The sequence below is a fragment of the Penicillium longicatenatum genome, assembly GCF_028827895.1.
Source record: "Penicillium longicatenatum strain IBT 33135 chromosome Unknown contig_3_segment0_segment0, whole genome shotgun sequence".
Classification (NCBI taxonomy): Eukaryota; Fungi; Ascomycota; class Eurotiomycetes; order Eurotiales; family Aspergillaceae; genus Penicillium; species Penicillium longicatenatum.
Window position 1 is genome coordinate 1,229,878 of NW_026643121.1, and position 14,020 is coordinate 1,243,897.

Consider the following 14,020-nt stretch of genomic DNA (forward strand, 5'->3'; position numbering starts at 1 on the left):
ATAAGGTAGCCAGGAGGCGTGTTCCGATGACGATCATTCTCGTGACACCGCCTTAGATTAAAACAATCCCGCATCTCCAACATTCGCGACTTCCGCGCTCTCTAGCATTTCTTTGGATCCTGGAATGATAAAGCTCATTTATTGGGCTCGTCACTTGCGAGTCAATCTATCTCGCTGACGATGCTCACGCCAGCTGGCGGCTTTACGGAGAAATGGCCAGTACAAGCTTGACGGCTTCTTATCTGACGCCAGACCCAAGCTTCAATTGGTCCGTTGGATTTGGAACTTTTGCACGATTATTGTATAACTAATTGAGACATAGGTTTTTTCTCCTGTGGCTCATTGTTTGTTGCATTCTGTGAGTGCCTCTGGAAACTAAGCTTGACTGGTCGCTAATGTCTTAGTGTTTTGTTCTTCTTGCTTTACTTCAATCGGCTCTTCGCGACCCTACTCTCCTACGGAATCAAAGCCTACACTTGGCACTACTACCGCGTCTTTGTCGATATAAACGCGCTACAGATATCGTTGTTGGGTGGCAGGATATTCTTCAAGGGAATCCGATATCATGGCGTGAACGAGACAATCTTCATCCATGGGGGGTTCATCACCTGGAGGTATTGGAAACGCCCAGTGGCACGTACCGATCTATCCGACGCAAACGAGGACTTGAAGGAGAACACAGGCGGTTATAGCGCTCCAGGGAACGAACGAAAAGGCTCTATTCCGGGCACTTCCAGCGACAAGAATGCCAGTCTCGGGGAACAAGGCGGAGCGGAGAAGACAATTGATCTTCCTTGTCGCATTTCAATCAAGGTCTATGGTCTGGAATGGTTTGTCTATAACCGAACCCCAGCTTATGACAGCATTCTTGCTGGCTTCGGGTACACCAAGGATAGATGGGATGATGACGAGAACAATGGACACCCTCAACCCGATGAGCAGCCAGCGCGGACCAACACAACATTTACAATGGAGTCTGGGCCCGGTAACAAAGCAAGCGCCGACAACGTCTCCAAACGAAGCATAGATGGAAGCGAATCTCTGAATTACCAAAACTCTAATATTCGAAATGCCGAACTCTCGGACCCGGTGTCGAATATGCTTGGACTTTTGCCTCTGAAGCTGGACTGCACCAAAGGAGCAATTGTGATGGGAAATGAAAACACCCGGTCTGTCTTGACAACTACTTTCGATGGGGCAACGGGAAACATTGCAGCTTGCAAGGCAGGACCTCTTGATTTATACCGGCAGCTGTTTACGTTCCAATTCAAGCACCCGGTGATCCAGATGCGGCCCAATCCTGACTTCAAACAAACACAATTGGCCACTGCCAAAGTGTTGAGTACTGCAGAAGAGGAAGAACCTGTTCCAAAGCCTAAGCTGGGAAATTTATTCAGCTATCGGTCTCAGAGACGCAAGATATGGCATGGCATTCGTGAACTTGTTCCTTACTTCCAAACCTCCGTTGAGTCTTTCACCTTGGGCGATAAAAAAGCCGACATTATGCCTAGAAGTCAGGCAGAGTTCCCAAATGCTATCCGCTGGACTGGCCTTTCCCGGTACCTGGACGAGGATGATGACGATGACCATGAAAAATGGAACTCGGTCGAGTATGCGCGATTTTCCACAATATTTGATGGCCCAAGCCTAGACTTCACTTATTTCTGGGATATTCCTGGACGTGTGAGGCCCGAACAACTTGTTCCCTCCCAGGATTTAGGCAAAAATATCAATCATGCCCCTCCGCCAGAATGGGGAATCGATCTAAAGATAGACGGCGGAGCAATCAACTATGGACCCTGGGCTGACAGGGAGCGAATTGGCTTACAGAACGTCTTCTTCCCCAATTTTTACCGCAGTGCAGAACCGGCAGAGCCATTAACAACCGGCGTGTTGAGACAAAGCACCTCATTCAAGTTGCGTGTTGAAATCTGCGAAGAGCTTATACTTCGAATCCCCACACGAGAGCAGTCGAAGGACTGGCAATGGAAAGGCCGCGCAGATGCCATCGGAGGAACTTCCAAAGGGAAGAAGCAAAGTGACAGGAGTAAATCACGCCCCAAGGAAGGTGAAAAAGGCCATGTTGGTCCTGATATTCGACCTTTTGGATGGCTCTCCCTTCGCGTGGGCCCTGACTCTACCATAACCTATACCATGGACATGGCAGCATCAATCACAGGGTACCGAAATGAACTTGCTCTTGAATTGCGTGAATCAAAGCTCTCATCCAGTGTGAACCATGGGCTTCTATGGCAATGTCCACGGCAGTTGGTCACTTGTGACTTGTCTAACCCCCTCTGCTGGAACAGCCTGCGGACGTGGAAATTTGCGGTTGACAGTCATGGAATGGAGCTCTTTCTCTTGCGAGATCACATTTTTCTCCTGACCGATCTCGTCACTGACTGGGCATCGGGCCCTCCATCCGAATACTACACATTTGTGCCATTCATCTACAACATTGACCTCAGCTTCTCGAACTTACAGCTATTGATCAATGTCAACGACCGGAACATTATCAGTAACCCTTCCGATCGGGAAGACAACCGATTCATTGTTATAAAGGGCAAGCAGTTGACGGCGAATGTCATTATTCCATTGAATAAGTATCAACCTGAACAGAATGCAGTGGAGTTCAGGGTTAATCTCCAAGATGGGGGTGTCGATCACTTAGTCCCTGCGTGGGATACACACCATGCTTTTCTGCCTGGAACTTCAATGGCAACACTTGATAGCCTCCTTATCGATGGCTCTTACACCTACTTCCTTTCAACGTCCCCAGACTTGACAGATACCCTGGTGCTAAATCTCGATGGCGCTTCGCCTAGGTGCTATCTCTACGGCTTCTTGGTCAAAAGCTTCATGGCCGTTAAGGAGAACTATTTTGGTGATGAGATGCACTTCAGGACCCTAGAAGAATACCAAGAGCTGGCCTTCGCTAATGAACCGCCTGCCAATCCGACAGGCATTAATCCAAACCGGAGGTCAAATGACATGGATGTATTGATCCACGTAGTTGTGGACAGTCCTTGTGCTCTACTCCCTGAAAACATATACGACCAGTTGGAATGCACAAGACTTCGCGCTGCTTCCCTTGAGGCTGATCTTCGTTTCACTAACTACTACATGGACATGCAACTGTCAATTAGTCCACTCAAGATAGATCAGCAATCTACCCAGGAAGATGGTTCAACAGCCGTATCCGATACTCAGCTTTTCATCGATGGTATCTCAGCCTATGGCCATCGTCTTTTTGGATTGCCTCCCGCTGAGCCGACCTATGTTTGCAATTGGGATTTTGATGTGGGTAAAATCATTGGCGAATGCTCCCCGGAATTTCTGGCTTGTCTGGCGTCCAGCATTAAAAGCTTTGATTTCTCGTTTGATAACGAGGAAAATACCCTGCATCCAATCTTTCCGCCTGTTCTCCATGACGTGACCTTTTTGAGGGCCAAGATTAGCTCGACTCATGTCAGTGTCTTGCTGGACCACACAGCTCTCATATTGAGTTCTAAGCCATTGACAATCAACTTCAACGACTGGGCGAACACCAAATTCTCAAAACGAATGAATTTGCTGATGCCTGACTTGACTATCGCTGCAGTCGATCGGCAGTCCGCGAATCTAGCCTTCAAGTCGTCTGACAAGAGAGTCGATCCTCTCGGCATTATTCAGGTGACAATACGATTCAAGATGGCTCTTCGGAAACAGGATATCGCCGAAAGCAGACGATTGCAACAGGAGCATATTCAAGTCCATGATAAACGCACACATCGATCCCAGTGGCTGCTCTTTGACTGGGAAGATATTGCGCCAATTTCTTCCATCCCTCACGACGATGGCCTTTCACCCCCAACAATCGCCATACCCTCGATGCCTGAACCTATGCATCAAAGGTTAAGCTCGGTAAATGCGCCGTCATACAGAGGGTTCTCAGGAACTCAACCTGCGGGAAGCGCTAGGAGCTTTCTTGTCCATTCCGAAACGTCAAGTCTCAAAAGCACGAAAATTCGTGGCAATGGTATACAAGGTACCATATCAGTCTCAAGCTCAGAGCCGTTGCGCCGTCCTGTTGCGCCTGTCCGTGATGCAAGTAGGAGCACTACGCAAGCCAATCGCTTCAAGGATAATGAAAGCTATGGATATTCCACTCCCAGAGCAACCTCATACTCTCCAGCTGCAATCAGAGATGCAAATCCTTGGATCTTACCAAAATTCTCATATTACAAGCTTTTCTTGGATACATCTGAACTGCCATCAATTAACAGCAGCAATCCTGGCGACAACGAAGATGATAAATATCCGACCCCGCATTCCATGTTCTTGACTTTTGAAGATGACCAAACCACTTACACCAACCTCGCATTAGATCTTCCGTTGGGCATCAGAGGCTTCTGTACTCCAAGGTTCCTGTTCACCTTGTCTGCCTTACTAGATGGGTTCGAACCGAAGCATCCAGTTCAAATCATTGATTCGCTCCAAAAGGATGTCATCTCCGACATAGTAGGTTATGACAAGTCTATGAGCCAGCCCAAGAAAACAACTGCTGTTTCTCTTCGCATTCCATCTATCCACTTGAGATTGGTGGACGTTTCGGAATCCCCCAACAACAAACATGTCGAGTTCCGAGATGAATACAGCATTGAGGTTCACCACCTTCGTACCGAATTTCAACGACGTATTCAGCGGCAAAAGGGCGATCTTCTTGAAGGTCTCAAACAAGGCATTACTGTTCATGCAGCAGCAGATCATATCTCTATTTCTGTTGAGGGGAGTCGAGCAGACGCCTTCCAGGAAAAGGCCGCGTTCAACTGCAATCTGAGTGATATGAACTTCTGGCTCGTGACGTCCCCTAATATTCGCTCGAATTTGCAGATGCGAACTTTCAACACTATCACCTCCGCTAGGTCGGTGGAACGGTTGGCGTTCCTCGTTCGAGGAGCCACGACCATGTTTGACTCTGTTGCATCGGCTTTCCAGCAAGTCTCGATTGCAAGCACACGACGCCTCCAATATCTCATTTATTTTGCAACGCTATCAGCCACCGACATCGGGGACCCGATTTTCCTTGCACGTATTTCAAATGTTCTTCGAGTCGCTTCAACTCATCTGCGACAACATGATTCTTGGAAGATCATTTCACGCATCCGAAACATCTATAGGAATCTTCCGGCGCATCACCGGCGCGAGCTGGACCGTAAATGCCTTAGCAACAATCTTCCATTGCCACGCAATGCTAGATCCACTGTCTTTACTGGCTTCGACCAGTGGCGAGCATGGGATCTAGCCCATGTTGAAAAGAGCTATGTCATGCGCAGAATTTGGTCAAATCCCGAATCCGAAAAGGCCGCCACAAAGCCCTCTATGTTCATGTCTTGCACAGTGAAGACCTTCAGGTTTTCTTTGGACCCCGGTCCAAGAGGGACTGACTTTATCGTGGAGGATCTGTCGACAGTCATATCGCTTGTGGCTGAAAACATTTCCTCAGATGGCGACAAGCTGAGGCTCAAAAATCTCGTCACATTGCAGGCGTACTGTTCATCTGCTGCTCTACATTTAAGATGGGAGGTTCTGGATCTCGTTGAGGGTATTATGAAAGTCATGTCTACAGTCACACTTGAATCGAAGCCAGTTCAGTCACCATCGAATGATGGAGAAAAAGAGCCAACGGAGTTGCAGATTGTATTTGGCACTGATTTCGGCTCAATTACCCTTGATGGTATCAACGTCAAGCTTGCTTTGGTCTCCAAGGCTCTACGAAGCTCCATTGTCCACAGCTCACACGGCGCAAAACCGGCCCACAAAGAAGATCTCGCGCTTTTGTTTAGTGCGGATGCATGCTCTTCTGAACTTCTGAGTCAGTCAGGGTCACTCATGCTGTCAAGTATTGCAGATCCTTACTTCTATTTCTCACTGGTCTCTGAAGAAGACGAGACCCAGAGTAGAAATGATTGGAAAGTGGCTGCGTCGTGCCGAAAACTTCGCTTTGACATGAAGGAAGACCCTGTTGGTCTTGCCCATGTGGCGGACCGTATAATTGAAGATGAAGTCAGATACATTCGGCAGCTTACCGGCAATTGCAAACTTCCGAAGCCTGCTACGCCTGAAGTTGAAATGCCACCGGCATCGAAAAAACCTACTCACCATCGCATCAACGTGGCCATGTTTCTGGATGACTATCAGTTAAGATTCAGCCTCCTTCCATCTCTGACATACCTCATCACTGGTGACGTAGCCCGCATGTCGGTTATGCCTACGAAATCGTCACAGATTGAGGTCGATTTTGACGTGAAGCAAAACTCTCATCTGTTCCTGTCGGGTGAAGGCGCAAAGTCGCGAACGTTGTCGAAGTTGGAAATTCCCCCAACCAATGGCCGGATCCTTGCAAATATCTCATCTGGCCGGAAGGAGTTAGAGGTAGATCTGACTATTGAACTGATTCGTCTCGAGGCCAGCGCCGTTCGAAGTCTTTTGGGTGTTCTGACAGGACCAGACGTTGCTCATCTCCTCGAGGACCTCAAACAAAATTTGGACGTTCTTCAATCCCACTTGAGTAACGCCCTTTCGCTTGAAAAGGCAAATGCAGAACCGGCGCCTTTATCTGAAGAGTCAGTTATTCTATACAAAGCTCGCCTTACAATGGCTGGTTTTGAGATACACGCTGTTGCGCCTGGTTTGAATGGGAAGGATTACAAAGCAGAAATGGTCTTCAGCCTTGGAACGATGCAGATGAGTCTCCAAAATGGTCTAGATCGAGGCTATGCCATGGAGTACCCCGAGTTCAATATCGACGCTTCGCAAATTAGCTTCCTCTTGCGGCGCCTAGAGAGAACAAAGACCAAATCTTACGGTGGTTTCACATTTGCTGTCAAGCTCCTTGGAACGTCCGCAGTCCGTGAGAATGGGGAGGTCATGCGGGCCTACCATTTCACGAGCGATAAATTCGACATTGAACTTTTTGCGGAGACGGCTGCCTTGGTCGTAGATATCGCCATCTACACACAAGAGCGCATCAAGACATTGGATCTCTCTCATGAAGTCAAACGCCTACGCAGGCTACGTCATCGCCATCACAAGGAAATAATCGGCGCTCAATCTGACGTTCCAAAGATTCAGGTGAACGACGATGCTGCCGCGCAAGCATTCCTCAATGCCCTATACTCATTTCATTTCCGGGGCATCCAGGTTGCATGGAACATGACACCTCTCTCCGATGGTGCTGGTCGCCAGCCAGAGGACCTTGTCTTCTCAATCCAGCAAGTCGAGCTGTCCAATAAGAAGAAGAATGCAGCCAGACTTCGGATTGAGAATATGCAACTGCAGATGGTACCATTCCGTGCAGATCGGAAAAAACGGTCGCTGAACTCCGCTCTCATGCCTCAACTAGTGTTCAATGTTGGCTATCATTCCATCGGGAAAGAACTTTGGCTTGCTTTCCAGGCAGCCGGTAAATCCCTCGACATCCGTGCGACATCTGAGTTCATTATCCCAGGAAACATGATCCGGAACTCTATTGCGTCTGCAACTGAGGCTTTGCGTGAGGGCAAGGCTGCTTGGGCTACGAAGCCAACTCCTAATCCGGAGAACGGCCCAAAAAGCCAGAGTCTCTTTGGCAACAGACGCCTTCGATCTGTCTTTGTGGATGTTGATTTTGCCGGTGCTACAGTCTCGCTACAAGGAAAACGAAGTCAGGATCCTCAGACTTTGATGGCCGCCAACATTAAGAGTAGCCGACTTTCCGAAGCGAGATACGGCGAATATGTACAAGGAGATTCCGCAACCACTGCGACTTTACAGGCACCAGGAGTGGCTTTGAAGGTTCATTTCGAAGATAACGGGACCGATGATCCAGCGCTTAATGCAGAGTTGAAGGTCAATCCATCCACCAATGTCTTGTATCCGACGCTTGTGCCCTTGGTCAAGCAAATGACTGCTACTGTGAAGGAAATTATGAGAGAGAAAGATCAGCAACACCGCCTTCGTCGTCCATCCGCTGCAGCGAAGCTACAGCCTCAAAAGATCATGCAAGAAGCCCCATTCGGTGCGCCTGATCCAAGTTCAATTCTTGGGCGATGCAAGGTCAACCTTGGACTGTTATTCTGTAAACAAGAATTCAGTCTTAGTTGTCAGCCGATCGCCAGAGTAGCAGCAACGGCACGATTCGAGAGTGTCTACGTTACGGTCAACACAATTCTATCCAACGAACAGGGTCGCTTTGTTGCTCTTTCTTTAGCATTCAATGATTTGGAGGCCTCGGTGAAGCATGTTTATTCCAATGAATCTACGGCGAGTTTCGAAGTTCGGTCCATGGTGCTATCGTTGATGAACAGCAAGCATCTTGGCCGAACAAGTGGCGTGTCAGCTATTCTTAAAGTGAGCCCTATGAAGGTCATTTTGAATGCTAAGCAGGTTCAAGACTCTTTATTGTTCCAAGAGATTTGGCTTCCATCCGACGATGAGCCTAGCTCCAACTCAACACCACGACCGGAGGAATCACATGAGCCAGAGGCCCAGACCTACATTGTCCAGCGTTATCAACAGGTTGCTGCGGCATCAGCGTTTCCCTGGAACACGACTATTGCCATTGAGAAGCTGGAAATACAGCTAGATCTGGGATCAACACTCGGTAAGGCGCAGTTTGCCATCGACAACTTGTGGGTTTCCTCCAACAAGACTTCCGATAACGAGCAAAGTATGTGCATCAATTTTGATTCCATTGGTATCGAGAGTAAGGGTCGCATGAGTGGCATTGTGGAATTGCGGACTCTCAAAGTAAGCACCTCCATTCAATGGCCAGAGTCCCGTGAAGCTGGGCACACGCCACTCATTCAAGCCTCTATCGCTTTTCACCATCTTCAAGCCAAGGTATCCTTCGACTATCAGCCTTTCTTGGTCGCGCATATTGCCATGTTTGACTTCTTGATGTACAATGTTCGTGAACCCTCTGGTGAACAGAGCCAACGACTATTCAGTATATTAGAAGGCGATGAAGTACAAGTCTTCTGCACTTCTTTGACAGCATCCCAAGCCCTGGCGCTGTTCCAAGCCTGGCAGAGACTAGTCCAAGACAAGCAATCAGCTTACGAAGCATCCCTACGGGAGGTTGAGCGATATCTTCGTCGCAAATCCTCTGCGGTCCCCTCCCAGTTAGAGACGCGCGCTAAAGAACAGAACCAGAAGGATGAGGAGTCCGAGCGGGCACCCATCCAACTGCATACCGGTGTAGTTGTCAGCATTCGCCATATCAACCTTGGTGCCTTCCCCAGCTCGTTTTTCGACAATCAAATCTTCAAGCTGGAGGCCTACGATGCCCAGGCCCGTTTTTCCGTCTCACTGGAATCTGACAAAATCCACAGCGCACTCGGCTTGACCCTTGGTCAGCTCCGTGTGGCACTTTCTGGAATCAGTCGACCCAGCTCCGCCCAACTTGAAGAGCTCTCTGTGGATGAGATCGCCCAACGAGCCGCCGGCTCTCGCGGTGGCACCATTCTCAAGGTACCCCGACTGGTGGCGGGTATGGAAACCTGGCAAGCACCGGGTGATCGGGAGATCGAGTACATCTTCCACAGTAGCTTCGAAGGCAAAGTTGACGTGGGCTGGAACTACTCGCGCATCAGTTTCATCCGCGACATGTGGGAATCGCATTTGCGTGCTCTCGCATCGCGGCTTGGTAAGCCGCTCGCTCCGTCTGCGGTGCGGATTACTGGTGGTCCTGGCAGCAGTACCGAAGGGGGCGGCGAAGGGGCTGAGCAACAAGAGAAGATTACTGCAGTTGTCAATGTGCCACAGTCCAAGTATACATACACGGCATTGGAGCCGCCGGTTATTGAGACGCCACAGCTGCGGGACATGGGAGAGGCAACGCCCCCACTGGAGTGGATCGGGTTACAACGTGATAAGCTGCCCAATGTCACGCACCAGATCATTATCGTGACCTTATTGGAGATCGCAAAGGAGGTAGAGGATGCCTACGGGACTATTTTGGGAACTTGATTATCCTATAACCCTTGGAGCTTTTCGTAGTTAGAGCTTTGCGATATTTTGGTCTTTTTTTCCTTTTTTCATTGTACTATTATTGTTGTTCTGAGCCTTGTTGCATTTTTGTGTACTAATACCCCTTGCATTCGAAATATTTATCCAAAGTTGACTTTTTCGTACAAAGGCTAAATGAATATGTACAAGAGCTATAAACTAAGGTATGTAGCTTAGCTCAGGTGTGGTGGCTTCCATGGGTGTACCTCCCGAGCTCTGTAGCTAGATATTAGCTAATCATGGAGGTTCCGCGTGGCTGATTGGACAAAAAAGCCACGGTACTAGAGAAGAGTTTTTCAAATGATTTCATGGGGGGTTGGGCATATGTACTGTAAAGATTTTCTTTGATACAAGCATATGACCGAACTAGCCCTGTCTGAGGTAGATTACACTGGTACTTCCCTGCGCAGGATCAGTCCTCACTGTGTATTATTAATCCACAACAGCCCACCACCCCGCGCAGGCGGTGAGATAGCGGGGCTGATTGGATGCGAGTCAATTTTTTCTTCGTTTTCCTTGTTGGAGCGTAATTCTTTACAGTAATTTTACATGTAGAGATGGGATATTATTACTGGAAACAGTGAGAGGCAAATTTGGGCTCGGTTTTAGCTAGCTTTAGCTCCGTTGCGAGTAATGAGCTGTAACCACGGATGTCCTCGGAAAGTGAGTCAAATCGCAGAGAGGACTGATTTCCAATCTCGATGGCAAAGGCTAATAAGACTCACTGAGAAGAAAATAGTGTGGCAGAAGGGAAATTAGAAAAGCATGAATAAATGAAATGGCTGGTGTTCTGTACTACTACTGGGACTGGCATTAAATAATCTGGAAACGCACACAAACCCGGAGCGGGGCACACAAAGTCCCCACTCTCGCTCTCAATTTTTTTCTCCCACTTTTCTCTGCACCCCTCCTTCTCCTTCCTCTTTTCCTCTCCATCCCTTCCCTCTCCGGAGCACTTGCACATAGGCTTGATTGATTAGGTCCCCAGGTCCTGATCATCTGTGTGTTTGCTTCTTTCTATTTTTTTTTCCTACTTCCCTTGCCTCTAAGGCTAATACGAGAAGTAAACCGCCAAGATGGTCAAGTAAGTCGACACTCATCGCAGATGGGATCCGTCATGTCTACCATGCAAATTTTGATCAGGATGCTAATATCGGTTCTCTCAACAGCTTCACCATTGAGGAGATCCGTGGCCTGATGGACAAGCCGGCCAACATCCGTAACATGTCCGTCATTGCTCACGGTATGATGTCCTTCCCGGAAATCGAGATGATGACCACTTCGACTAACCTGCTTCTTTCTAGTCGATCACGGAAAGTCCACCCTGTCCGACTCCCTGGTCCAGCGTGCCGGTATTATCTCCGCCGCTAAGGCCGGTGAGACCCGTTTCATGGACACCCGTCCCGATGAGCAGGATCGTTGCATTACCATCAAGTCTACTGCCATCTCTCTGTACGCCAAGTTCCCCGACCCAGAGGATCTTAAGGAGATTGAGCAGAAGGTTGATGGTTCCGAGTTCCTGATCAACTTGATCGATTCCCCCGGTCACGTTGATTTCTCGTCCGAGGTTACTGCCGCTCTCCGTGTCACTGACGGTGCCCTTGTCGTTGTCGACTGTGTTTCCGGTGTCTGTGTCCAGACCGAGACTGTCCTGCGTCAGGCCCTGACCGAGCGTATCAAGCCCGTTCTGTGTATCAACAAGGTTGACCGTGCTCTTCTCGAGCTCCAGGTCTCCAAGGAGGATCTGTACCAGTCCTTCTCCCGTACCATCGAGTCCGTCAACGTCATCATCTCCACCTACTTCGACAAGACTCTCGGTGATGTCCAGGTCTACCCCTACAAGGGTACGATCGCTTTCGGTTCCGGTCTGCACGGTTGGTGTTTCACCGTCCGCCAGTTCGCCGTCAAGTACGCCAAGAAGTTCGGTGTTGACCGCAAGAAGATGCTTGAGCGTCTGTGGGGCGACAACTACTTCAACCCCAAGACTAAGAAGTGGACCAACAAGGGTGAGGATGCTGAGGGCAAGCCCCTTGAGCGTGCCTTCAACATGTTCATCTTGGACCCCATCTTCCGTATCTTCGCCGCTGTCAACAACGCCAAGAAGGACGAGATCGCCACTCTCGTTGACAAGCTTGAGATCAAGCTCACCACCGAGGAGAAGGAGCTCGAGGGTAAGGCCATCCTCAAGGTCATCATGCGCAAGTTCCTGCCTGCCGCCGATGCCCTGCTTGAGATGATCTGTATCCACCTGCCCTCCCCCGTCACTGCCCAGAAGTACCGTGCCGAGACTCTGTACGAGGGTCCCCAGGATGACCGTGCCTGCATTGGTATCCGTGACTGTGACCCCACTGCTCCCCTCATGCTGTACGTCTCCAAGATGGTGCCCACCTCCGATAAGGGTCGTTTCTACGCCTTCGGTCGTGTCTACGCCGGTACCGTCAAGTCCGGTATCAAGGTCCGTATCCAGGGTCCTAACTACGTTCCTGGCAAGAAGGAGGACCTGTACATCAAGGCCATCCAGCGTACCATTCTCATGATGGGTCGCTTCGTTGAGCCCATTGATGACGTCCCCGCCGGTAACATTGTCGGTCTGGTCGGTGTCGATCAGTTCCTGCTCAAGTCCGGTACCCTCACCACCGATGAGACCGCCCACAACCTGAAGGTCATGAAGTTCTCCGTCTCCCCCGTTGTGCAGCGTTCCGTTGAGGTCAAGAACGCCCAGGATCTGCCCAAGCTCGTCGAGGGTCTCAAGCGTCTGTCCAAGTCCGACCCCTGTGTCCTGACCATGATCAACGAGTCCGGTCAGCACGTTGTTGCTGGTGCTGGTGAGCTCCACCTCGAGATTTGTCTTAAGGATCTTGAGGAGGACCACGCCGGTGTGCCCCTGCGCATTTCCGACCCCGTCGTCTCTTACCGTGAGACCGTCACTGCCAAGTCCAGCATGACTGCTCTCTCCAAGTCTCCCAACAAGCACAACCGTCTGTACATGACCGCTGAGCCCATGTCCGAGGAGCTCTCTCTTGCCATCGAGTCTGGCAAGATCAGCCCCCGTGACGACTTCAAGCTCCGTGCCCGTCTCATGGCTGACGAGTACGAGTGGGATGTCACCGATGCCCGTAAGATTTGGTGTTTCGGTCCCGACACCACCGGTGCCAACTTGCTGGTTGACCAGACCAAGGCCGTTCAGTACTTGAACGAGATCAAGGATTCCGTTGTCTCCGGTTTCCAGTGGGCCACCCGTGAGGGTCCCGTTGCTGAGGAGCCCCTCCGCTCCGTCCGCTTCAACATCATGGATGTTACCCTTCACGCCGATGCCATTCACCGTGGTGGTGGTCAGCTTATCCCCACTGCTCGTCGTGTCCTGCTCGCCTCTACTCTGCTGTCCGAGCCCGGTATCCTCGAGCCCATCTTCAACGTCGAGATCCAGGTTCCCGAGCAGGCTATGGGTGGTATCTACGGTGTCCTTACCCGCCGTCGTGGTCACGTCTACTCTGAGGAGCAGCGCCCCGGTACCCCTCTGTTCATGGTCAAGGCTTACTTGCCCGTCAACGAGTCCTTCGGTTTCCCCGCCGACCTGCGTTCCGCCACTGGTGGTCAGGCCTTCCCCCAGTCCGTCTTCGATCACTGGGCTATCCTTCCCGGTGGTGACCCCTTGGACAAGACCACCAAGCCCGGTCAGGTCGTCAACGAGATGCGTACCCGCAAGGGTATCAAGCCCGAGGTCCCCGGCTACGAGAACGTAAGTTTTTTGCTCCCTGAAGATCATTTTGATTCTGAATCATCTGCTAACTCCATTCACAGTACTACGACAAGCTGTAAAAATGTTCATTGGCCAGATTACCTTTCTACCAATCAACGCGAATCTTTTTTTATGAGATTGATGAATGCAATACAATTTCCCAGTTCAATCAAAAATTGCCTTAGCAGGCACTCTTCCGTTATCTTTTAGAACCTGCGGGGTTTCTATGAATATCCATATATCCTTGGATAT

At 49.9% G+C, this 14,020-nt stretch overlaps 2 protein-coding genes across 2 annotated transcripts; both read left to right on the forward strand.

Moving 5' to 3' along the window:
* Positions 1-212: 212 nt before the first annotated feature.
* On the forward strand, positions 213-9,990 carry N7484_005813 (uncharacterized protein; the record flags this gene model as incomplete). The annotated part of the gene is made up of 3 exons (XM_057116232.1): positions 213-268; positions 323-358; positions 405-9,990. 3 exons carry the CDS (start codon positions 213-215, stop codon positions 9,988-9,990), a joined length of 9,678 nt encoding a protein of 3,225 aa, XP_056972115.1.
* Positions 9,991-11,105: 1,115 nt separating this feature from the next.
* On the forward strand, positions 11,106-13,848 carry N7484_005814 (elongation factor 2; the record flags this gene model as incomplete). Its single annotated transcript, XM_057116233.1, has 4 exons — positions 11,106-11,113; positions 11,199-11,272; positions 11,334-13,768; positions 13,831-13,848. The coding sequence occupies 4 exons, from the start codon at positions 11,106-11,108 to the stop codon at positions 13,846-13,848; spliced, it is 2,535 nt and encodes an 844-aa protein (XP_056972116.1).
* Positions 13,849-14,020: the final 172 nt, after the last annotated feature.